A 26,901-nucleotide genomic window follows, 5' to 3' on the forward strand; every position below is an offset into this window, starting at 1 on the left:
GATGGAGGCAGTGGCCACAGCTGTGTTCCAGCAAGGTAAGTTTGGGAGTCCCTGTGCTCAGCTGTTGTTAGGACTAAAGCATTTTCTGCAGTGTAGCTCTTTAAGCTGCCTAGGCTCCTTTCCAGTTGCTTTTTGACCATTGTGAAGTGGCAAGAGAGCTTTCTTTCCTCTTCTAGGAGGCAGGAGAAACTTGCCCTTTTAATTGTGGCTTCACTCCTCCTACATAAACCTAAAATACTAAGGAAAAAAATACGGGTGGGGGGTGGGGAGCAGGCCAACGCATCCTGCCGCCCACCCATTTGTCTTCTCACTGGGGTGATGCAAGAGCCAGCTCCGGAGTTTGAGTTGTGCTCGTTTAGGGTGGAGCCCTTGGGTACATACTCACATAATAGAAATGAGGTGATTCGAGTTTGTTTTTAAATATACACCTTACATGTTTCACAGAACAGCTGTGCAGTATGGCAGAAAGAAAACTCAGACCTCACTGTTGTCACTAGTAACCGAGGAAACTCCTCTTTTATTTCATAAAATGAAGATACAAAGCCCAAATTGGAATGGCTTTCCTGAAGTTCTCATGTAAACTCTCAGAAATGCCCAATACTGACGTGTGCTGTTTGAGGTCAGATGCAGGAGAGCAGTGGGTTTTGCCACTCCTTTCTATGCTCTATGGCTTTGCTTACTGAAGTGCAGCGTAGATGAGAAAATAGCAAGTGTGCCCCTGGGCTGTGTAGAGTATCTCCCATGAACTTCAGGGAGATTTAAAGTCACCATGCTGGTACCATCCATCATGTTCAAAAAATGAATGCAGTCTGCTGTGAGTGCAGACAAGGTCTTCTGGGATGATGACGTAATTGCAGAGTCTTGTGAAGGGGAGAAAAAGGGAAGAACTCAGCCTGTTTAGACTGGCAAATTGAAAGCAAAAAGAGGTTCGGAAGGATGTCTGCAGGTGTCGAACACAGAGGAGGGAAACAAAGCTGTCAAGATGTTGGCTAAGATTAAATGAGTCTAGGCTGGCCACAGGTACAGTTAGACTGGAAATGAAAAGGAGGTTGCTAAACCATAGAGCAGCCTGGAACAGGATTTTCTGGACCAGTTTGCTGTCGGAGGAGTGGAGGGAAGAATCCCTCAGCCCTTGCTGCCCTAAACGCAGAGGTGGTCAGTCTCTGGAAGGGGACCAAAGGAGTGGTGCTTGTCATTGCACGGCCCTGCTATTTCCAGTCTTTCCCAGGTTCATCTTTTATTTGAATCTCACTTTGCTTCATTTTCTGGATTGTCAATAATAGAAAGTCACTTCCCTCCATTAATAAAACCAAAAAGAGAAGTGTTTACAAAACAAAAAGTAGATTTCAGAGTAATGCGGTTCGTCACATCTTTTGCCCGTGCTCTAGCACTGTGACACCCACTTCAATCCAGAATAACCAGATTTAAATTGCTTATAAAAGCATCATTAAATCCCTTTGCTATAGTCAATAAATGATTGCAACAGGATATTCATTGGACAGAGAAGAGCATTGCAATTCCAGTAGGGCTTAACCAGGCACTTGGGGTTTCTGCTTGTTCTCTACATGGAACTGGGTTATCCCTGCCATTAACATGAACTTGGCAGAAAAGAACACATATATATATGTAAAAAAAAAGAGTAACCACTTACTCAAAAGTCAGCCTGCTGCCCTATTTGAAAATGTTACAAATGTTTGAGCTGGGGGCAAGGTTACCTAAAACAATACCTAGTTCAACTTGCAGTTATGTGGAAACTGCATCACGTGTATCACACTTACAGCCCAAATTCTGAAAATATGTTATTTAAAGTTCATGTTATAAAAAACAAAGCGTGACTCCAGTCTGCTGTGGGGATCCTGGGTAAATATGGCCTCAAGATCCGCCAGGGGAGGTTTCGGCTGGACATTAGGAAAAAATTCTTCACAGAAAGGGTCACTGGGCACTGGAACAGGCTGCCCAGGGAGGTGGTTGATTCACCTTCCCTGGAGGTGTTTAAGGGACGGGTGGATGAGGTGCTAAGGGGTATGGTTTAGTGTTTGATAGGAATGGTTGGACTCGATGATCTGGTGGGTCTCTTCCAACCTGGTTATTCTATGATTCTATGATTTATGACCTACTGGGCATGCCTTTAGGAATTTTTCCAGATCTAGCCATTTTGAGGCTTCATACCATTTGTCAAAGCAAAGTTAAGAGCCTGATCCCATAAGATGCATCACGACAGGCTGGGACTAACTGGCAAGGTAGTAGCCTAGCTGGAAGGTAACTGGGGTTCATGGTAGGTGCCAAGTTCAGTATGAGCCAGCAGTGTAGTCTAATTGCACATAAATTATGTGCTGGTCTGTTCTAGGAGCTATGGGGAAGTTGTTATCCCCTCTCCTTGGCACTGGTAAAGCTGCATCCAGAATAGGGGTGCCCAGTTATGGTCCTGGCCTCCAAGTCTAAGAGGAAATTGTGGAAACTGGAAAGGAAGGACCTTGGAAGCACCTGCAATGCCGCAGCAGTTTGAGGACAGAGTGCTCAAAAGGTTTGAGGGTTTGGCTGGATCTAGAGCCACTGGAATTCAGGCTCTTGTATAATATTTTACCCAAACCAGCAAACTGACTTACGCAGCCCAGGGCTGACTTAAACCGGGCTGGAACAGGTCTGTGCTGCGCGGTGCGATGTCATGTAGCGCTAATAAACCATCATTATCTCAGCTGGCACAAATACCAGAAACGGCAACGCGTTGCCTGAGTTCACCTATATTGCTGCTACTTTTGCTCAACTCTTTCAGAGCTAGCTGAGGTTTTTTCTGTCCTTACGTTAGCGGCTAATGGTTTTCAGAAAGGTTTTCTGTTCTCTTGTGCTGCCTCTGTGCTCAGTGTGGTCCTAATTTAGTCTCAGCTGCAGCATAAGTGAAGCCCTTGTTGCCCGGGGTGGGCTGAGGTTGCCTGACCTCAGAACAGCCTCTTTGCTCTGTCACAGAGAAATATTGCAGCCACTAGGTGGTAGGAGCTGCAAGCTGTCTCTGCCTGGTAGAAGTCACAGTTTTCAAAGCCTAAAGGGGAAAAATCAGCTGCAGAGCAGGCTGGCATGGGCTGGACATGGCCCTGTGTGTGCCCAGTTTTGGGATGGGCAATTCTGGACTTGCACCTCCAGATTCCTTTCCTGTGAAAAGCATGGAAGGAGTCCTGCTGCTACCTTGCAGGGGGGCAGGTTAAATCCTGCTCCAGCTGCATCTGTGTGAGGTCTTCGTTGCTCACCACATCTTCTTTTTTTTTTTTTTTTAAATTATCTTTTTTTTTTTAATTGAAAGCCTTGCTTTGAGAACTTTCTGCCTCACCTAAGCCATTTACCTCTGCTTTTTCTAGGGCCTTAGAATCATCCTTTAGTGTCAGAGAGGATTATGCTCCTGCTGCAGTAAGCTGTAAGTTGCTGACAGGTGCTGGGGCTGACCTGCAGATAATCATGGGTCCTGCGTTAGGGGTCACAAACACCAAAAAAATGCTTGTTTCTGTTTACCTGAAGCTGGTGTCATCCAACACCTCAACAATAGTGTCCTAGAACAGATGAAAGTGGCTATATGTATAAATAGCTGAATCAGTAATTTAATCCTGGGGAATGTGGATCTAGGAATGTTCTAATTAAAATGAGTTTGCAGTAGGTAGGTCCTGTCTTCTGTGAGGTTTAGGAACCATCCTTCCTGCATAGGTGGTTTGCTTTTGAATCCTTTTGTCTCCACTTGTATACATAAGAATGAAAAGGGCTGGGGGAGACCAACTTCCCATGCAAAGAGTGTCAGATAGCTTCTGGGCTTTAGGTTTATTCCCCTTATCCCGTTTCTCATGACCACAGGGTGCTTCCAGGGGACTGTCCCGTAGGCGATGCTGTTTTCAGCAGTGTCCCCGCTAGCCTGATCGTTAAATGGATTTGCTTTCCGTGTGACTCTGCTGACAGTTGCTGAGGCGCAGAGCCTGGCCGTGTTGTTCCAAAAATAGTGAGACACGAGAACTTGGCAGAAGGACTTGATTTTCTATAATGAGCGTCCTTCTGAGATAATAGCTAGCAGGGTTGCTATTGAAGCCAGTAGGGACTCTAGGGCAACATAATCATTGAACTGGTCTTATTTTACGAGGGCAGCCTGCTGTCCGGCACGCAGTTCTCTATCCCCTTTACAAGCTGCAGGCTGATGTCATGCTCCTCGACATGGAAGGGGAAGGTTTCTCCACATCTCTGCTGGCTCTTGGGGCAGTTCTCTCAGGGTCAGTGTGCGCATCGTGTCATGGATCACCCAGGTGTTTAGAAAGAGGTGAGCCTGTATTTCACCTCCTAAAAGTGTTAGAGCTAACCTAGAACGTTTGATGGAAGCGTAATTTTCAACTGAGGGCCCACCAGCCAAAGTGGTGGGACCGAGCAGTGGCAGCTGGCTGGCTGCTCACCCATCCATTGGTCCCTGGATGCCACAAGAGTGGTTTAGATGCCTTTGTATGTCCAGTGGAGTCTCTGAGTCACGGTCCCTCCAGGGGATCTCCAGCATCAGCCTGGTTTTCCACCAGCCACTCCACTGTCAGCAAATGCATAGAGCACAGGGCAGCCCTGGGGCAGAGCTTGGCATGGGCATGGTGGAGGTGAGGAAGGCTGGAAAGGCAACGGCAGCGTTCCTGGGGCTCTGGCTAGATGAACAAGTATCCTGACACAGGCCTTGGAGCCTGCTGGTGGGCGGTAAGGAAGCAGTGAGGCCTCTTTGATGTTCTCTTTGAAAAGCACTGAGAGGGAGCCCTTGGGGAGCAGCAAAGATAGCTTCGATCATCTCCCAGTCTGTAAACTCCCACCCTTCCCTCTCTGGCATGTTGGGGAGGCATGACACCATACGTGCATACACCCAACAGCCAAACACTCTTCTTGCATGCTTTTCTGCAAGCATTGAGACTTTTCCCCTGTTCTTGAGCATTGAGAACTTTTCTAAACCCAAGCCACTGTGCTGGAGAACCAGCACACGCTTCAGTTTTGTTGCTGCCCGTCAAAATCAAGTGAAGATGTTGATGGGGGCATTCTGTTTCTAACCCTGGCTCTTTCAAGAAAGCTTGGTGCAGCTTAGCATGCCTTCTGGCTATAAACACAGGTATCCCACTGGGGTGCTGCCACAAAGTCCTGCTGAAGTCAAGCTTGAAGGAGCTTGACTAGTACTTTACTTGAGGCAGAAAGTTAGGTTTTTCTGGGGCTTGTTAGACAGGGAGGTACAGGGGAATATCCTCTCTCTAGTGCAGCTTGTGCAGGTGTGTGTGCGCTGTGGTGCCCTCACATTGGCTTTGCAACCATGGGAGGGGCAGTTGGTTTCTGCCTTTCTGCCTCCGTTCGTGCCTAGCACTGAATAAAGGCAAACTGGTCAAAACTGTGTCTTTCTGTGGTTTTACAGTGTTCATATCTACCAAAACCCTGTCATCTTTGCTGACACGCTGGCCCAAGTTGCTGGTAAACCAGATGCGTGAGACCTCCAAAGCCCAGCCTGAAAGGTTTGGCTTCCCTGGTGTGCACAGTAACAGCTTGTGGTGGTTTCTTCATTGCAGGAACGTACTGGGTCAGGGGTTTTATTTTTGTAGGCAGAGTGTTTTTTCTTGCAGAAGATGAAACAAGTTCAGACTGACATTTCTGATTTTATCTGTGACCTGTGCTGGGTGTCCGCACTCGAGCTGCACACTGAGGTGATGTGAGCTGAAGTGAAAATATGAACTGAAGGGTTAGCTGCCATGATCACGCTGTAGCCCCTGAGTGTATCTTTCCCACCCCTTGTTGCTGAGGGACTTTTGAATACTTGTTTTTTATAAAACTGAGAAAATGCCTGTCTCCATCTGCAGCGACTAATGAGAGAGGTTGTAACTTATATAAAATTATGAAGCTTAGTGCAAGGGTGGCTGAAAGAGGTGCTGTTGCCTAAGGCTCTCTCCAGTGTGTGAAACTATATTTCTTTGGACTTAAAATTGAAGAAGTTGTGGCATAAGAAGGGGTCAAAGTGGGACCAGGTCATGAACAGCCTCAGCAAGCAGGTGCTGCTCGGTATTGAGGAGCAGGGGGGGAAGAAAAGGCAGTCAAATCTCAGAGAACTAGCTGAGGTGCGATCCAGTGGTTGCTGTAGCTTTCAGTCTTTGAATCTATATTGCTTTCCAGGTGATGTTTAAGGTGACTATAGATGCACAAAGCCCTCGCTCATATCAATCCATTTCCAAGTGGCTTGTGGGTGTTTCAGCACTCTTAATTTTTCTGAAGACTTTTGGCCAAGCTTGTAGAAGACTCTAGCCTTCCCCAGCACTATCTGAGACCAGCAGACATTACAGAATTTGCTATTTTAAAAAGTAGTCCAGACCAGTCTTAAGTTGGTCACTCCAAACTGGAAACAGCAGCTACAGCAGCTTTTTTTCTGAACTGAGGGCTGTAAAAAGGGTGTGATCTTTACAGAGCTGCTCTCTTCTGATAAATGATGATGATCCAGCAGCTAGCTGAGGGGTACAGATGCCCTATAAATCTTTGATTAAGGGATGATGTCTATAGCTTGATACATTCTAGTTACTTATTTCTCAATTTATTCCCCTCTCAGTTCCGCCAGCCCTTTGATTTTTGATCTTACGAATGGAAAGGACCTTTCTATGTCATTTTAAAAGGTCTGGAAGGAAGGATTTAATTTAATTTCTTTTTTCAATTTGTTTTGTATTTTTCGGATATTCTGTTTTAATGGTGGCCAAATTGGCTTTTTAAAAAGAAAATGGGATTACCCAGACACTATTTTGTATGTGATTTAACCTAGGTAACCTGGGTTAACCTAGTACCTGAGACTTTTTTTTTTCCTAGTTGGGGTTTTTATTTTGTTTTTTTAAGTGGAAAAAAAGTGATAAAAACCCATCCTTTTGCATGTATATTGAGTAAAAGTTTCTGGTCATAAGATGAGTGAATCTTGTAATCCTGCCATGAATTAGACTGTCTTAACAGGAAGAGATATGAAGAAGGATGTGCTTATAGTTTACTTTGCATATCCCAAAGGATGCATTGTTGCAGGGAAATGACTGAATTTGTGTTACAAAAAACTGTCCAGCCCATGAACTTGACATTAAGAAAACGGGAGCAGAAATTTGGAGGGTGTGGTTAGATTCGTGATTTATTTTCTTTTTCTGGGAAACCCACAGCTCCAATCAGTTCACCCTGGGTTGCGATTGTCGTTGTTCAGCTCTTCTGGAATGAGCTCACGGTTAATACCGTGCTGTGTGCACATGCGTGCAGGAGGCAGCCTTTACCCCGAGGGACCCTGCTGAGTTTATTTATGCAAATGGAAAGAGCCAATTTGTTATTCTCTAGGCGATGTTTATGTGCCTCGCTGCTATGGTGTGGGGAAGCCTGCGTTGTGCCTGTTATCAGCAGCATCAGAGAGCAGAGCGCGGTTGTAAGTGATAACCAGTGGAAACTGCCCCGTTCCCGTAGCTGTGACAATGACGCCAGTAGGTCTTTGTTCAAGGAGCTAAAAATGAGCCTGGAGTGAGGAAGCGACCTGCGCTTCTTAGAAACGCACTCACAGCCTGGAGGAAACAGCCCTTCCTGCGTTTGTTGAATATTCACTTGTTCATCCTTCTGGCAAAAACCTACTCTAAAATCAGCAAAAGAAAGAACCCTTCCATTTCTCAGCCTTTCAGATGGGGCAGTGTGCACAGCGATCTCCCCAGTCCTTGATAGCCCCAGGGCTGCATGTGCCGTCTGGGGCACGCGCCCTTGCTTGATTGCTCCTAGGCAGAAGTGGTTCCTGAGGCTGGCGCGTACTTCTGCAAGTCACTGAAGCGGAGAGGTAAAACAGCTACCAGAGCACCAAAAATCAGCTAGCAGATGGCTGTAAAACCTGACGCCACCGTGTTCATCTGGGAGTCTTGGGCTGTGGCGGTGAGCGGAGCAGTGGCAGGTGCCGTGGCAGTCGCTGCTGCGACTGTGATCAAGAAGCATCACTAATGTGTGCAAATAATTCTAGCTGAACAAGTGTAGTGCGGAGTGTTTCTTCTCCTCTGCTTAGTGTAGTTATTCTGATTTGAGATCCAAGGACCATATCTTTGCCTGCCATAAGTCATTGTCTTGCTCTGTCACAGTCAGGAGACTCCAGCTTTGACACCTCCTGGAAATCTGGGGCTCAGATCATTGCACCTGCTTCAGATCTTGTGCACACGTGTGTGTGCAAAGGTTGTTTTGGCAATCCCCTCTTGGAAAGCCCATTCTGATGACACCTGCAATCCTCTCTGGTTGTGAAACGTTGCCACGTATAACCCGCCTGAGCAGCCTACCCTCCAGTAATCCTCATAGCTGAGAGCAGCAGGCAGCTCCTCAGGGTGCAGGGTTGGGTTGGGAGGGAAGGTGTTTCAGCACAGAGCAGAGCCTGAGTGTCGTTCCTGATTGTCTTAGTCCTACGAAGATAAATGCTGAGAAAATCAACTGTTCCTTATTCCTCCTCTGAGTCCTGTGCTTCGGCGTGACTTGACCCAGATACGGATGGCCACTCATGCTGCTGGGGGAGTTGGACATGTGGCTTTCCGAAGGCTGGTACTGAGACAGCGTGGTTTATTTGCACGCTCCCAGCAAGACCTGAGGCAGATTGCTTTGTGTGGGAGTTGTGGACCACGAAGGGAGAACAGGAACATTGGGAGCAATGAGGGAGCCTGCCAACTCTTGTAATTATCTTGTAATAATTTGCTTGCAAGCTCCCTAAGCCCTGCTACTCTTTTTGGAAACAATGAGCTTGTGCTGGGAAGCAGTGACACAGCTGTCTCTGCATGGAGATAATTTTGAAAGCCTGCCTTCTGCTCTGCAAAGCATAAATTGGCAAAACAGTGAGAAGTGACTGTTTCCTTGGGGAAACCCTTTGGCTTCAGTGAGCTCTGACTGAGCCCAAAGCTGATTTTCTAAGGAGTTGTGTGCATAAATTATTTCCATAAAGATGAAATGCAAACTTAATGAAATTCCCGAGCCAGGCTGTTTTTTTTTCTTTTTGGTTTGATGGTTGGTGGGTGTAGGGGTGGAATCGGACCATTACTTTAAATGAAGTCTAAGCAGGTCTCCATATCCTCTAGATTCTGTCAGCTAAAGAAGGGGCTTGGGTGAAATTACTGCTGGGACGTATCCGTGATGGGGTGACTCAACCCCTTTTCTTGCAGAGAAATGTGGGCAGAAGCAGTGGCTGGGAGAGCTCTGCTGCAATGGAGATGTTCAAGCCTATTCCAGGTGACTCTGGAGGCTGGAGAGAAGAACCCCCCTTGGTGTTTTCCAGTGAGTCTCTTGAACCTCCACAAATGACTCTTGTGAGAGAAGTTCCCTCTGGCCTCCACACTGCCCTTGGCACAGAACCTCTTGTAGGGTGGCAGATAGAGGGGACAACTTTGATATTGTCTTCTTTGATGTCTGCACATAGGAAACACTTGTCTTTCCCTGTGTTCACCCTCTGTGCTGCCTGAACCGGGGCAGTGGTGCTACCCTGTCTGATTTACTTAGCACGAAAGATCTGTGATCAGAGATAAGCCCCTCACCCTAACTGTCTTTAGAGGTCTTTGGTCTTGTGTGGGTTGTACATGGACGTCATCTATGATTCTTAACTGGAAGGAGGTGGAAGTTAGCCATTGCACTGGCTGTTTTGGGGCAAGGGTAGAGAAAGGATGCCCTTTTCATAAAACTTGGATTATTTTTTTTCCCCCTGTGATGATGAAGAGGAAAGTTATCGCGGTATAGAAAAGATTTCTAGTGGAGCTGGTGAGAACAAAGGGCTAAAGTCATGTTTGAGTTGGATTTCAGTGGGTACTTGTGTTTGCAAGGGGCAGTAACCAGTATGTGGATTATCCCACCCAGTGGCTTTTGTAAGCAAGGATTCTATTCAAGCCCCACCAACACCCTGCTAAGGCAACAAACAAATACAAAAAACCTGCTATGAAACGCTGTCCTCGGGACATTGTATGTGCTTCCAGCAGCCCTTGCATTGCTAACAGGCAAACAAATACAGATGGCAAACTGAAATTTAAACAAATAAAAAAACCCTTGAAACAGCTCTCTTGCTCTGATATTGGCAGGGCTAATCTCCAGATGTAGGCCAGCCTTGAAAAGAGCCTGCCTGGTCCCATGGACTTTGTTTCCTCCAAGTGTTTCTTTAAATTACGGTAACAATTGCTGTGAGACTTTATTCATCTTTGTCCCAGTGCAGAAATGGTGCAATATGATTTCCTCATGCGGCTGCCAGTGCTGCGAAGGCTTTCACGTCACCGTTTCCTGTTGACACAAATGCTCTTTTGTTACTTTGGCAAACGTCAAATGGAGATAGCGTATCAGAGGAGACTTCTCAGCAATGCAAACCAGAAAAATAGAAATGCAAGGATTTCAGCATTAAGCCCTGCCAAAAAACACTCCAGCTTTCAACTCCTCTTAATTCCTGCTAGTAGACCCCAAGAAAGGAGACATGTAACTCAGGTCAAATTTGCAAGTATCTGAACTATCCGATGGTTTAAGATTTCCTTTTCCTGGCCCCTATTTAAGGTATTTATTCTCTCTCGCTCTACCTGCTGCAAACTGCCTTTTTTAAAAAAAATGCCACTGTTTAGTTTATTTCTCAGTGATTCCTGGGAGAGTGGTTGGTATTTACAATTTGGCGAGCTGATGGCCTTGATTAAGAGTAGATCTGGAATGCTTGGCTGGTCCCCAAAGGGTCATCATTAGTGGTGCTTTCTCTAATATTGTTGCCAGTTATGAAGCAGGCCAGTGTACAAATGGTGTGTTATAAAGAGGTTATAATACTCATTCTGCTCTTTTCTTCAGCAACCTCATGGGATTTCTGAGTGTTAGAAAACTGGACAAACAATTATTTGGACCCCTTTTTAAAGGAAAAAAAAAAGGGTTGTCCAAAGTTTGTTTGACCCAAAAGGGAGAGTTTCAGTTATTAAGTAATCCATATTTATGCGTGACCTGCAAAATGAGACCATGAGTGGAGGTGAGATGTTAGTTGTTATGCTTGTGAGCACCACATAAGCACCTGCAATGATACTTGCTCAAGTTTGCGGTTAGTCTGAAACAAGAGCTGTTTATAACAAAAAGATGCTAATTCCATGTCAATAGTGATGTGGATTTTATAACTGGCTGTTTCTATGCTCACTGGAATGTTTGAGAAATAAGAGGTGGTATCTTCCTTCAAGCATCATAATACAGACAAATACATCTAGATGGGCTGTGGTGTTTTGCCAGCACTGGAGAAGCAAGATGTGTATGTTTTAAGACAGGAAGAGTTAACTTTGTTTCCCTGAAGCTCACCTTTAAGGAAATAGTAGAAAATGTATGCATGTTCACCTCACTATGCATGTTTATACAAGCGTGTGTATCACATAAATACACACATACATCCCTCATCAGGTTGCTGGTAAATGAAATTACTTCCTTTTGGAGATCTGGCAAGAGGGATTTCTTTTTTAAGTACAGGCTTGAAGAGATGCCTGAACAAGCTGGACTAGATAAGCATGTGACATGAGGAGAGATCAGTGAGGAAGGAGGCAGGAAAGAATAACAAGGAGATGTAAAAGCTGGCCTGACTGGCAAGGCAGAGGTGATATCTGCGCTGCAGCTGGAGGAAGGGTTGCTGAACAGGTAGGCACAGCATAGCCAGGCTCAGTTTAACCAACGGTAATGAAGGTGTGGTCTGAGAGATCTGATGTGGGCTGAAGAGCCAAGGTTCATGGTGGGTTTGCATGATTTGTGCTGCTCTGGCTTAAGGTGCTGCCATAGATGAGCCAGCTTGAGTTTCTTTCAGCAGCCCTAAAATAAAGGCGAAGTGAAACAATGAAGTATTGTTGTTTATAAGGACTGGAGAGAACCCTTAACATGTGGCCTAGGCATTATGCACACTAGTATTGTGAGTTTGCTGGCAACACATGTATTTTAGCTTCTTGAAGGAGCCCAGAAGGAGTTGTTGGGCAGAACCCAGGATGGTGATGAGGAGCAAGCTGTCCTCATCTGTCACGAGCCATTTGCTTTCCTACTCTTGTCCAGAGAGGGATGAAAAGATTCCTAGTTGCTTTTCTTCTGCTGTGTGCATCTCAAGATGTTAATACCAGTAGTCGTTTCAAGCTGGCTGGCTGCCAGAAAGTGGAGCATAACAATGCTTATCCTCTTAAACTTAGAGATGGTTTAAAACAATCTTGTGGATGATTAACATCAGACCTGGGTAGGGGCTTATGGGGAAAGAAGGGCAAATAGGGCCATTAAAAGGCTGACTGGTCTCAACTGAATTGTATACCTCTTTTTTTTTCCAGTTTGCTTATTCCTGGTATTTAGAGTAAAACTCAAACAATCAATACTGAATGTCCTGAAAGAATTACTAGGGGAAATTTCTGAACCAGACTGCAACAATTCCAGGGTTTAGCTTTGTGATAAATCACTGTGTGTCCTTCCTGTCACAATTAAGCTAGCACTCCCTTTGCCTGCACGAAATCCAGATCCAGACTATTGAGCACGCAGCTCAAGCAAATGCCTTCTTAAGTGTAGACTCTTGTGAAAACCGGAACAAAGCCAAAAGAGAAACCTCAAAGACCAGCAGCTGTGGTTAATGAGCTGCACTTTATCAAAGAAGTTGCTTTTCTGATCAGCAGAAACTTTGTTTTATACTTTGTCCTTACCAGTTCCTTCATCACCCAGAGATCTCTGCAGGTTAATCAGAGCTATGGGGAAAGCTGAAATCTGAGGGCCTGAAAAACAGCTTTAAGGCAATTGTATGGCAAGAAACTCTGTTCTGGAAAACAACACACATACCTCATAGTGTCAATATATCTCACGAGTAATCATCGTCATTGTTATTCCTGAGCCCTTGTGCTGTTGTGGTGAAGCAGCAGTCTGTTTATGCATATGATGTTATGGAGCATCTCTCTGCAGAGATCTGAGGGGTTTAGTAGGGAGCAAGTGGTTTTTTACAGCTATCTTTTGTGCTCACTCATCCCAGAGAGTACTGTTGAAGTGCTATCATCCTCTGCTGATTCAAGCTAAGGAGAGTTCAGGAAAGCCCAAGGGGAGGTGGTTAGTGATGAGCATACACCTACTGATATACCTAATCCACATGTGAACAGGAATTTATTTCCTAACTGGAGGCAAAATTTTTGGGAGGAGTGCAGGGCAAGGAGGTATTAACAGATTTTCCTGGTACTGACCCAACCTTTTCTGAAAAAAATCAGCTGTTCTTTATTTCCCCCAACATCTCATGGGTGCTTAATCTGTTTTTGTTTAGGACTTTACAGTGTTACTTAGAATTTTCTAAGCCTGACAGAGGATATGATTAATGCTGTTCATATCTGTTGTGTTTGCGTGTGAAGGATCGCCTCTTCTTTGTGATGGAGTTCGTAAATGGTGGGGACTTGATGTTCCATATTCAGAAGTCACGTCGCTTCGATGAAGATCGGGCCCGGTTCTATGCTGCAGAAATTATTTCAGCCCTTATGTTTCTCCATGAGAGAGGAATCATTTATCGGTGAGCTCTGCATTCATTCATTCATTCTCTTTGTCTGAACCCCATGGCTGAGATGATAGCTTGAGTTTTCTGCTTGAATAAATAACTGTCACTTGCTGCCCGCCAGAAACAAGTTGTCAGCTGGGATAACAGTACCTCCACTCTCCCCCTGCACCTTGGTCAAGGTGCACCAGCTTCCAGGAAGGAGTGAAACTTTTGGCTGCAGTATTGATTACAGGGAGAGTCTGTGATGTATGTGTGAACACGTAGAAAAACAGGTTTTCCTTTGAGGGACAGGGGATAGGTTCTGCATTGGCATCAATTGACGTTGCTCTGTAGATGTAGCTGGTTCATATCAGCCCCAGAACTGACCCTTGTCTGCATCTCAGGTGCCTGCGTGGCTGCGGGGCGTTAGCTGCTGACTGACAGAAGCCTCCGTTGTGCTGCTCTAGGCCTGTCCTACTGGAGAGCACCTGTTAAACTGATGACAAAGGGAGAAGCATTCACTGAAACCTTCCTAGATTTTCTGGGAGGTAAACACAAGGAGCTGTTGCTTTTGATACTGCGTACCTTGTTATTTAAAGGTTAATATGAACTTGTTACACCCAAGCCTCATTGTTTCCCTGTATTGGCTACTGACCTGTGTTCACACCTTATCTATTTGATGTACCCATACAGTGCTTCTCAGCTCAGCCACTAAAAGTCTTTCCATTCCTGTCATGATCCTACAGTAGGAGGTTTTCCTTCCTGTCCATATCTGGCATTTTTGTTTACAACAGGATCAGAGCATCATAGTCTCTCTGCGCCAGCCTCTGCCCCCAGGTCTCAAGGCAGGTCTCAGGAAGCCATTTCACATACGCAGTGCTCTTTTCTTATTGTTCCTCTGTACTTAGGGGGGAAGTTTGGTTATATATGTTCCCTTTTGTGCTCCCCAAATTCTCCACTATCAGCTCAAGAATCAAGGCATGAACCAGACGTCTAGCGTGGATCAGTCGGCTAGTCTGCTTTGCGCATGCCTCCCTAACCGAGACGACAGTTCAACCAGCATCTTCCCATGTAAACCAGGGGCAGAGCAAGACCTATTCTGGGATGGAACAGCACATCTGGAGCCGGGAGATGTCAGCACTGAGGCAGTCTGGTTAAACAGAACAGTTTCTTTTCTGGTGTTCTTTGCAGAACACCTCTGGCGTCCTCTTGCCCAGAGCACTGGAAAGGAGGAACAGTCAGTTGTTTTCTTTGGAAAGCTGTTACCTGGGTTCCAGCAGCAAAGCATGCATATTTGGGTATAGTCTGCTATAGCCCTGCTCAGTTCTGCTTGTCACATGCCTGCACTGCAAAGAATAATGTCAACTCTCTTTTTTTCTTCCTGGTACACTCGTACAGCTGGGACCCACAACTGGGTCCAGAATGGGACCTGTTCCAATATCAGTCAGGCTCTGCTAGTAGCATTTCAGATTGTGGATTGGGCCAAATTCCATTTGGTTTGGGGCTTTGCATAGTTTAACCCAGGCAGTGTACTCCTGGTTTGTTAGTGCTTCATCCTGTATCAGATAAACCCTGTGCTGAGCACACTAAAACTAGAATAGTTGAGCTCTAAAGTGGCCAGGGGGCTAGGGACCATGCAGAGGACTCTTTCTTGTGTGATGGTGAGATGTTAGAGTAGATCAAGTAAAAGCAATTTCTCTTTGTCTTCCTAGCTTGAGCTCCAGTAAGAAACAGATGGTCAGGTGAGGACAGAATATTAAATTATTTTTAAGTATGAAATCATATGATATATGTGGCATAGTGAAATAGAGGAAGAGTGTCATTTCAATATTCCCTGAGTCCTGAGAGTATGAAAATTACTAGTGATATATACCATATGTATCGAGCTTCTAAAGCACCGTGATTGTCTGCATAGAATAGCAAATCTGCTTACTCTACAGCTGGATTTCAGTGTAATTCTTCCCTTGTGAATAATGCCAGCCATTGAAGAGAGACTTTGCCAGATAATTACGCAAATGACATTATCCTTAAAATAGTGACATCCAGTAGTTATTGTCAATCACTCAGCAGCAAAACTGTCTGTGCATAAGGTAATGCCGCTGTGCTTACGGCTTGTCCTGCCTCCCGAGCCTGCTGCCTGTCACAGGGCAGGAGTAATTGATCCCTTTGGGTTTTGGCACTCCTCAAGTGCTGCTGTAATTCATGATAGAAACCGGAGGAGTAATTGAAAAGCTCCTTGAACAACTGTGCAGGCTTTGATCTTGTTGGAAAACTGGTTGAGCCATGGAGTCAGGTAGCTTCAGCTGCATGGGGCAAGGGGGATGACTTATTTTTTTAAAATTAGTTGGAGTGACTCTGTTCTGGAAGATGTAAGGGGAGAGAGCTGCTGCGTGTGGCTGTACTGGGTCATGAGCACTGGGCTGTAGGAGCAAGTCTGCAGCCTGGAAGGAGATGCTCAGAAGGGTATCACTACTCTTGTATAGGAAAGTTTGGAGATTTTATGATCAGAATGTGTTTGCTTAGGAAGCTGTGAGCAGAGGGGAGACACCAGGAAAAGCCTGACCAGAAATTTTTGTGCTACAAGTTGCTCAATGCACCTCTTCGTTCTGGATTCCCAAGGTCAACGGAGTAAGAGAGTCGTTGGCTTAGAATGTCCTGGGTTATTTGTTTTTCTTCTGGGCTAACCTTAAACATAGTAGTAGAGTATTTTTCCTTGCCCCTTTCACGACTGGGGAGTTAAAAAGAGAGTCTACATCTACCAACACAATGATAATTCTCCCAGTAAGTCAAGTTCCTCTTGCAACAAGTGGTGTCAAAAGCTGGGTCTTCTCTGCTTTGAATGGCAGAGAGGCTTGAGAGCGAGCACTGGGAGTTCACTGAGAAGTAATTGTGCCACTCTAGTATGGGGTGACAGTGCTAGCGGCAGTTAAAATAGGTTTTTGTTGATTCTCTTCCCAGCCACACGCATGCAATTTGAAGAAGCTGTAGTGCAGTATTTCTGCAACTGCCACCATTGGTCTGTGAGAATGGCGTTCCTGAAGCAGATGGTGTATTTTGGTTTTATGCAACTTTTTAACATTAAGCCAGGCTTACTGCTGGATTGGTGCTCTCATAGGGTGGTTTTCATGATGCAATTGAAATTTTCAGTGAGTTTGCTCTTCACTTCATGGAAACTCTGCTTTTTGTTACTGAGCCCTGCCAGAATAGAAGGACCATAAATATGAGTGTGTGTGGTTTTGGGTTATTTTAAAAGAAAGCTTTCAGTTTTGCAGATATTTTTAATCCATCTACAAAGGAGAGATGGCTTTCTGGCCTTATCAGGGAAACATCTCTGGCTCGCCTGAAGCTGAGGTTTCTCTGTCAACTTATTGGCACCTGTTTATTGTTGCTTGCTGACAGAAATGTCAACAAGTACAGTGTGGTTCCTAGAATGCATCCAGCCATGAAAGCAAACTTTTCAACATGTGTAAATCATAGTATATTGTGCACCCCTAACCACAGAGCAGTAGGACAAAGACATATTTGGGATCAGTTCATTCTGGATGTTGCCAGGAAAAGGTTAGGTGATAATTGAGTAGATAAAATCTTTGCTCACAGGGAGGTATACTTGCCTGCTGCTTTCTTAAAGCTTACTTCTGAAGGAAAATGGTATGCTGCGTCCTCTTGCAGGTAGGTAGGTTGGTTTGTGATTTTTATCTAAAGACTGTATGTGCTATTTTTCTTGAGGCAGCTTTTCTTGACTTTCACTTCCCAGTTCAGCAGTTCCCAGGGTAGGGGAAGTGTATTTTGGCTTTTTTGCATGCCAGAAACAAAACAGCATGCATGTCTGCTCAATATTAGGCTGCATGGTAGTTTAGTCAATGCAAGTGAGCTAGTCTACTCATAGTCTTCTAAAAATCAAAGAGACAGTAAATGATTTTAAGAGTTTATTTTAAAAGCAGGGCTTTTACTTCCATTACTTTAAGAATGGATGGTCTGTCTGCTGCCTTGAAGTTCAAGCCTTTACATACGTTAATGTAGAGCTTTGCTAGTGGATGGGTCCGCCTGCCAAGGTCACCCATATGGTGTCCCTCAATAGAGACATCGTACCCAAGCACTGAGATCAAATAGAAATGTTTTTTTAAAACCTGATTGTTGTGGGTTGTTTTTTTTTTGTTGGAGGGGACTTAGGGATTTGCTGTGCAGACTTTGATTTCAGAAAGGTAACAACCTTTTTACAGGCAACAGAGAACAACCTAGTGGCATGGTCTTGATTTTTATGACAAACCTCCTTTCTCTCTCTCTACAAATGTGTCTCCCTGATAGGATGCATGGGCTGAGATGATTGCTACCTGCAGAGCTGCTATGGCATGCAGTGATGTACCTGCACTATATCTGGAAACAGAGACAGTGTCATCTTTGCACCCTGCACTTTAATGCTGGTTTTGCCAGCCCTAGGTATGGAGCTGGATTGCAGAGACACCTCTGTGCCACAGCTCCCCACTTGGCACAGCACAGTGGTGTGGATATCATTAAGGATATTGGTAGCGTATCATGTAGATAATATAGCTGACCAAGAGCTAGAGGAGCTAAAAGGCTGAGGAGAGCCTGGGAGAAGGACTGGTTGTTGGTTGGCTGAAGAACCTTGTTTTTATCCTGAGGGCTCATGCTAGTTAGCTTATTTCACTGCCTTTTTGTCTGTATTGATATTTGTAGTGCAGCTGGCCCTTCTAGAGATGCTCAGGATCTGCTTGTGCTCCATCATGCCTCTGAATATGGAGTGGACAGAGTCCCCGTGCTCTAATGTGGCACCAGCCACCACTACGCAGGTCCTGTGACTTGATTGTGTTTGATAGGATGCATGGTCCCTTTGGAAGGCAAAAGGTAATTATGCAGTGATCCAGATGGGAACGTGGTCTTGCCTTGAGACCTGGAACACTAGCTCTTGGGAAAATAAGATGGACTCATTAATAGGAAGTGTTTGCCTTTCTGTTACCTGAAAGCGTCACCTTTATGTGCGTTACTCCTTATGACAGGAAAAAGCTCCATCTCCTCCAGGATCTGGAAAGATTGCTGGATAGTGGCCAGATTTCTGAAATCATCACCTTTCCTTCATTTAGGAGACCCATCAGGTCTGCAGCTGTGTGTTCTCATGACTGTTGGCTTTTATACGGAATGAGTTTTTTGCAACAGGTTAATTCTCCGCCAATGCAAACAGTAGATCTGTGACACTTGAAGGAGGGTTTACATAAGCCTTTTACAGAGACCGGTTTTGCTGGAAAGACTCTTATTAACTGAAACAACACTAAAGTTTCTTTCAGCAAAATCAATTAAAAATTACAAGGTGAACACAGAAGCTGAATGATTTTCCTAATTACATACAGCCACTGTTAACAGAGCAACTCTTCTTAGTGTTTCCACAGGTCAGGACATTCTAGGCGTGGGATCCCTCATGTTTTCTGTCTGTAGTATTTTTTGGGAGAGGGGTTTTGGCAACTATTGATGTTGTTTATTCTCATCTTATGCCCTTTTTCATATCTGGAGTCAGATCTTGTTTCCCCTGAAGTCAAGGGGCTTTCCCCAGGGAGGTAGATTAGCAGTTGAACTGGATGTGTGACTGATACCAGCAGTGCTCTGAAAGGCAAACTGGCTGGCTGGGGGGCCATCCAGGGATTACCATTGGTTTGCTTAGGTGCTAAGCATAGCTTTGTTTTCTTAACAAATAAAGATAAATCTTTTGTTTAATGAGGTGGTTTTAGCCTTTTCTGAAGTTGGATGAGGTTTTTTTTCCTAACAGCAGATGCATCTGTAGGTTGTCTTTGCTGTATTTGATACTTCCCTCTTCCCAGCCCTGACTTGGCTCTGTGGGCAGAGGCGTGTTGCTTGCATCCAGGAGGAAAGGGTGGGAAACAGCTAAACCAGTGCCGAAATGGATGTGAGTCTACACTCTGTGGAGCATCATAACCTCAGCTGTGGGATGTGATCCCTGTTGCCTTGAGACCTTGATTCAGGAGAGCTCCTAGACTGAGCACTTTCCTGGATGGGGACCCTGAAGACAAGTGGATATATGTAAGCAGGACGAAATGAAGGATGTGCTGTGTTATGAGAACAGCAGGAAGAATGAAATATAAGCTGATTTTATGGTGAATGAGTGAAGCAAATCAGCTTAAAGCTGCAAATTGGCACAGAACAGCATACCCACAGCCCTGTCCCTACAATAACTGCTTAGCACAGGAGAGAAATTTTAATGCTGGAGTCTCTTGAAATGCTTCATTCAGCTTTAGAAAATCTAAAGGAATGTCTCTTAGGGTCAGGAGTGTAGTAATGTCTGCAGCTATCTTATCTGACAGTCAGCAGCTCGTGTAGACTGCTTTGTGCTTCTAGACGGTGCATCTTCCACATGGTTTTCCACTCAAATGTGGTTGCTGCATGCTTGCAAGCTGGGCTGTTTTACAGCCTCTGGCATGCAGTGTTTAAAGTGTTGTTTCTCTGCACTTGATCAAATGGAAAGTGCAGAGAAAAAACAAAACAGCCTCTCACGTTTCCATGTCATGTTTAATCAGTCACTGGGCAGGACAGTTTAGTCCTGATTTACAGTTATGCTTACAAAGAGCAGTCCTGTTTTGAGATCCACATATCAGATCTCTGTGCCCCATTGACTCCACTGTATATAGTCTGTGAACTTTAATGCAACTTTCCACATGACTAAGGACTACTGAATAGCCTACAGAAGTTATTGGCTCTGCTAGTGTCTACTTTTCCTTTATGGTTATTTAAAAAGATTGGTTTGAAACCTGCAAACCCTGCACATAGTGAGTTTGTATAAATCATTAAAAAACAGAGCTTGAAGGGGCCTCAAGAGTTTGTCTTGTTCATCCACCTGCCCTAAGGCTGGGTAACCTTTACTTAAACGCAAGTCTCTTGTACTTTCACTCCTCTTCTCCTTTGGTGTGGTTGTTACATTTGCATGTAATAACTTGTGTACTACACTCTTACAGGCTTGGACTCTCATTTACTGAATGCTTGAAATGAGATCTCCGTGTTAGTTGGGAATTCTGGTACCAGTGCAATAAAAATAAGCAATAGTGCTCATCTGTGGAGCAGTCAAGTGATGAGGTGTGACTTGCATTGTCTCATTATTTTCATGGCTAATATGTGCTTATGGGGGTATTTCACAATTAAAAGCAATCTGCAATTTTATCTGAAATTTTAGTAACCTGATCCAGTGGAAAATGTCCCTGCCCATGACAAGGGGTTGGAACTGGATGGTCTTTAAGGTCCCTTCTGACCCAAACCATTCTGTGATTCTATGAAATAGCCTCGTGTAACTATTACAGACAAATTCTTAAAGAGAGGGGCACAGAACTAGATGCAATCATTAAGTCTCAGAGCCCTTGGGATTATTTAGATTAGAATTTCAGAAACCAAGAAGCTTTTCTACAAAAAGACTGTTTTTCTCTGCTTTTCCTGCCCTTTTCTTTCTTTTTTTGTAAAGGCATGAAGGTCATGAGAAGGAGAATAAAATAAAAATTGAAATAAATTTCAACATGTTAGGTAATATTATCTTTAAAAACTGCCCCTAAATGTTATTGCTCCTTTTTTAGCCAGAACCATTCATCTGACTTTTAAGGTGTACCGTGGTGGCATGGACATTCACACCTATGATTTTAAGGACCCAATTTTGAAAACTTTGGCTCCAGGTTCTCCAAAATTGCTCAGCATTAATCCAATCATTTTATTTATCTTTGTACCCACCTGGAATCAAAGAAGCTTTCAATATTAATGTCAGCGAGTATGACCCCTGAGTTAGCATTCGGGAGGGTGATATATATAGCCGCAGAAAAGGTCTCTGTCGACCTTAATAAATGTTTTGTACAAGTTTTTAAAACAAAGATTATTCCAACAAAATACTGTCTCATCTGCTCCTTCTGACTTGCTGAAATGGAAGATTTCTTGCAACATGACATGTTACAGCAGGTGAAGCTACTATATATTTAAGGGAGACAATGAGAAAATCAGTATTGTTGACATACTTGGCCTGCAGCAACCGCTGTAGCTATCCAAGGAGAATTTGACTTATTCTTATAGCTGTGGCAACATCAGCACCTGATGTTTCCTTGGTCAATAATGCAAATTATTAGATTTTGTTCTTTATGCCACTGAGGATATTCTAGTTTTATGCAAACACAGGAATTTTGTGGAGTCACCTTAACTTTGAATGGTGCACCACTGTAACATCTTGTCTTTATGTTCTAGTTTAGAGTCATCAGCTGCCTATAATGATACAGAAATAAAATGAAAACAATAACACGGTTGAAAATTTCAGCTTTTACGCGGCAACGCTGCAGTAGTAGTTGTCTGGTTTACAATTCAGAATTTCTGTGGGAGAAAATTCCATCTTCTGCCAGCAGTACCCTGGGTAAGAGGGGAGGCACAGCTTGGCTTCTGCACTCTGTGCCACCTGAGCTGGTGCTGGGGCTTGCAGTTAGCTGCTGTCGTGGGCCAGTGTGCAGATTGCGAAGCCTTTCCCCGTGGAGCAAGGGGAAAGCATTACTCATCATTTGGCTTCTGAGTCATAACACCTTTGCTGTTAACAGGATTGAAATCCTCCCCTTTTATGAGGCTGTGCCTAAAGGCACAAATTAGTCTCAGAATTGTATTACCTGACTATTATTCCACTAAAGCCAGTGGTGGTGTTCCAGCTGACAACAATGGAAATGGGAGCAAGCCTTCAAGTCTCAACCATGTACAAGGTTTGATGTGTTCAAAACCACAAAGATGCTCCACGCTGTGAGCTGATTTCTTCTGAATCAATTAAAGTTTCACAAGCACAATATATTATTAACAACTAGAGCCGCTTTCACAAATATCTTGGCAGCACAGTACAGAAGTGCTCATGAATCAGGAAAATTGCTTCCAGCAAGGCGATCTTATTTACTAGCTAAATCTCTGATCCAGGCTGTAGCAAAACCAATCCAATAGGGTTGTGGATGTTTGCATCTGAACCGTTTCTGATCTATGCTGTGCCGGGAAAGGCAGCAGTGCCATGGTGCCTTGCCAAAGTGGGTCACGGCTGCTTCGTTTATTGTGTTGGAAAAGGACAGGGGGTGGAGAAGTTGGTTGGGAAGGTGGAGGATTGGGAAAAGCAGGGTTAGCTGCACGAGGGTAAAATTATCCCATGTACAAACCTGTATTGTAGAAAGAACAGTAGGTAATGATCCCTTTAGACTCTTCATGGGCTTTCAAATAAGCATGTGCTGTTGTAGCAAGGCTGCAGCATATTTCAGCATGCAGGCCCTGTGGCACCTGTGTTAGAGTCCAAGCTGGTGTGTGACATTTAGCATGTGGGCTTTGGGTTTTCTCCCCGCTTGTCTGGATCTGGTTACGTTCCTTTTGACATTTACCCGAGTATGAAAATCTAGTGAGGTCCTTGTGCCTAAAAGCTGAATTAGTGTGCTTTGTATTTCTATTTGTCAGTATGTCCTGACCATAAGTTGAAGAATTGTATGCCTATGTATGTTGTGAGGATTCTGACACAATCTTATAATCTTTTTAAGCCTTTGCCGTTGCCTGCACCTTCTCTTTAATTTTAAGTCTTCCTTTATAGCCATTCTTCCTAGCTGGAGCTCCCCATTTCAGTACTTCTTATATCACTAGTTTGAAACCTGGTGCCCAAACAGCAGCTTTACAGCCAGGATTTCTGTCTTGAGCCACTGTTGAGCACAGAATGGGGCAAGAATCTTGGCAGCTCGCTCATGCTTCTTGCTTCTCTGCCCAGCCTTGATAAATGAGAAAGTCAAGGAGCTGCTCTGACTCTTGCCAGCTGGCCAAGCTCCCGAAGACAGAGCCCACCCACTGTGAAGGTCAGAGCGTGGCACTGCCTGGCTGCTCTACCCTTGCATCAGTACGGAGCATGGAGCAAGACCTGGTCCTACCAGTTCTGCTCCTGCTGGGGTCTCTTTGAGGCCAGGGCCAATCCCTGCAGGAGGGTTACAGCTGTCAATCTCCTTTGTGCTATTTGGGATGCAGCAAGTCAGTGAAGCTTCAGCTTGTCCAGCTCACACCTTGAACTGCAGCGTTGATTTCAGAATTGTGATGTCTGATCGATGGCAGCCAATCTGCTGGTGGTAGGTTTGACATGGGTGTAGTGTAACTTATACCTGAAATCATGATTTTTTTCCCCCTGTCCCTACACAAAGAGAAACCAGTCAAATAAGCCTTTATTGCACCTTATCTGGTAAATGGATAGCTTTTATCTGTGACTGAGCCACTTGAAACGTACTTCCCTGTCTGCTTTCAGAAAGGCAATACTAACCTGTGTTTCATGTTGGAAATCATGATGTTCTGGAAAGGAGTCAGTGCAAAGTGAGATTGGCTTTCAAATCTCTAAAGCCACAAGATGTATGCAATTCAAGTGGGCTAAATTAATGAGTTGAGTGTCTCTGTGTTGCTTATTCCCTACACTATTTTGATCTAGTGGAATTACCCTGCTCACTGATGGTCAGATTGTTGACTTCCCTGACAGGGATAGCCCTGGGGTGAAAGGCAGGTATTTTGTGTGATGAAATGAATGGAAAACTGTGTTGCACTCTGCCCTATTTACTGCACATCAGCATCTCCAGTCACAGCTGCCTTTGGGGTCCTTCAGGACTGATGGCATCCCTCAAGCCACAGGGCAGTCAAGAGAGTTCCTGCCACAGCTGTTGGGTGCTGCTTCCCAGCATCAGCTGGTGGCATCTCTGGATGCCTGCTGATCAGGAAGAAAGACAGTAAATTTCAACTGTTGCCATGAACAGGTAAACCAACATTGGACTGGGGGCATGTGAAAGGGAAGGGATGTTAAATAACAGTTTCTGGAGGCCTAGCTGTTACCACTGCTTGAGTTAAAATGTGATATGGAGCATGGAGTATCTCCATGTTCTGTCATGTCTAGGACCAGTTAATTGAAGTCATTGTTTGACTGACTGAGAACCTTCCCTACTTTCTCTTCACTTTCTTACAACTGGACTTGTACTGAAATTCTCCACTTCTTCTCTAAGGAAGCTCATAATATTTCAGAATCATTTGTCTGCTGGTGTCTTCACTGGGACCTTCCTGTGGATTGGGGTGGTTCAAGCTGTTTTCCTGTTCCCTGGGGGATGCATCCAGTTAGAAGATGGCTGTCCCTCCATTGAGTTGGTTTATAGATGTAAGCACTTAATTCCCATAGTCTCCAGATCACTAGTTGCCTGAAGCCCACACCGAGTAGGCAGGGATGCCTGCAGCCACTAAGTGTAACACAAGCACTGCTCACTCGCTCACAGGCTTTTCCTTGGTGGGGCCATTCGCAACATCGGCCAAGTGGGCGGCTGTGTCCCAGGCGCTGTTATGTGAGGAAGAATTTCAAAATTAATTACGTGTCTTGGCTTTAGGTTTCATTTTATCTCCTGACACCAGCAGTTGACCCAACGTGGCTTCTGCAAACAAAACAAGCAAACTGTATTTTACTGGCTTTGGGCTCTACTGCTTTCTCCTGGAGCATCTGTACTTTTGGGACGTTTTCTCTTTCTTTCCCTGCCACTGAGAAGGGACAGCAGTTTTTTTGGAGACAGTGCCAAGCATAGCTAACATGTTGAAGTATTTGAGCTGTGAGAAGGCTGGCACTTCCAGTCAGACAGATTGAAAAGGAAAACTTAATGTTTCTCTGTTTTCAGCCACCTTCCTCATGCTGAAGGGCTGGAGGAGGGAGGGATGGACAGACGGACGTAAAGCCCTGTTGCCAGAAGGACTACAGTGATTGGGATAGAAGTGTGTGCTGGGTGAGAGATATCTGTGCATATCATGTTCTCACCCTAATGGCTTTCCTCCCCCTTTCTCCTGCATCTGAAGTCATTAATGCTTTAAGCCAGGATGGAAACAAACCCTAACAACAACAGTCTACAAAATAATTCAGTCACTCCAGACTGGATATTTTTTTTCCTGTAGCGAAACAATTAGTGTCCTGTCATCCACTTTTTAGTCAGACTAGAAACAATAGGCTGGGCAACAGCGATTCCCCTCTTGGCAGGGCAGTCACCGGATCCACTCTGGGATGGGAAAGGTGAGGCACCTTCCCTCTCCTGTCTCTGGAGGAAGAACCTCCCTAAAGAAATGCCTGTGGGCCTTACTGAAAGTCCTGGTTTTGTGTAGCCCCTCCGGGTGAGTCACAGCCTCCGGCTCCCCTGAGAGCCCTCTGTCCTGGTTGTCTTTTCTCAGCCCACTGCAGGGTTAATACCTCTGTGGTTTTGCCCAGGCGCTCTCATGCGTATATGGCCCATCCCACTCACTGGCTGATGATGTGGATTGTGGGTGCCAGAAAACCATGAAGTAATCTGTGGTTTATACAGACAGGCCAATATAGAACTTGCCGAGGGAGGAGGCGGGGGGATGATTTTTTCCAGTCTTGCTCATCTGAGTGGTACTTGATCCTAGGAATGGCTCAGCCTGTGAAAGGGAGCGGTGTAGTGGAACAGGGGACTACATGATGTGGGCAAATGCATTGCAGTTTGGCAGAAAAGCAGGGGTGCGATAGGGAGGCCAGGGGCCAGCTGGAGTCCTGTGGTACCGCCTCAAAGAGCCACATTGCAGCTTGGCCAGAGCAACCCAGAAATCTCTTGATTCCTATAACTGCTTGCGACATGAGCACCGTGAAGTGCTCTCCTCTGCTAAAGGGTGAAACCTGCAGCTGTGCCTTGTGCCAGGCCTTCCTTCTGCTGCTGAAGTTGATTACAGCATGTGGGGAAGCCCTGGATTCCTCCACCATCACTGCATCTCTCTGCAGGGCTCCGTGCCTACCCGGCTTGCAGTACCCTTACTGCCCTGAAAAGCATGGATGGGACAGGGCACGGAAGGGCATGTTCAGATAGGAAAGCACTGTGGCCATGCTGCTGGTGCAGAAGTCTTAAATCACCAGAAAGAGGGACCCTACTGTCTTTTGCTTCTGAAAAGCAGCCCTGATGGCACCATAGCCATAGTTAGGGGGAATGGCCTCAAGCTCCACCAGGAGAGGTTCAGGCTTGTCACCAGGAAAAAAATATTTCGCAGAAAGGGTCATTGGGCACTGGAACAGGCTGCCCAGGGAGGTGGTCGAGTCACCTTCCCTGGAGGTGTTTAAGGGACGGGTGGATGGGGTGCTGAGGGATATGGTATAGTGATTGATGGAAATGGTTGGACTCGATGATCCAGTAGGTCTTTTCCAACCTAGTGATTCTATGATTCTATGATTCTATAGCGGCTGGCCAATGCTAAACCCCAACACTTTCCTTTAAAGATGCAGGAAGAAACTAAGCCCGAATCCATGTTCTGTCTTTATTCCACACATGAGGCAAAAGCCACAGGGTTGCTAGTTAGGTACCAGAAAAAGCTCCAGCTGCCCAGGGCAAGCAAGGACAAAGGGGAGCTCTGCTTGCTTGGCTGCTGGGTTTAACAGCAAGTTACTGCATGTTTGGGTAATG

At 45.1% G+C, this 26,901-nt stretch overlaps 1 protein-coding gene across 1 annotated transcript in view; it reads left to right on the plus strand.

Moving 5' to 3' along the window:
* The window catches only part of PRKCH (protein kinase C eta), a 131,674-nt gene that overhangs the window by 67,220 nt on the left and 37,553 nt on the right, over positions 1-26,901 (plus strand). The window contains exon 10 of the mRNA XM_069856831.1: positions 13,332-13,486. Within this exon, the coding sequence (XP_069712932.1) occupies positions 13,332-13,486 (155 nt within the window). The remainder of the gene's footprint in view (positions 1-13,331; positions 13,487-26,901) is intronic.

Source organism: Phaenicophaeus curvirostris, chromosome 5 (genome assembly GCF_032191515.1).
Source record: "Phaenicophaeus curvirostris isolate KB17595 chromosome 5, BPBGC_Pcur_1.0, whole genome shotgun sequence".
NCBI classification, from domain to species: Eukaryota; Metazoa; Chordata; class Aves; order Cuculiformes; family Cuculidae; genus Phaenicophaeus; species Phaenicophaeus curvirostris.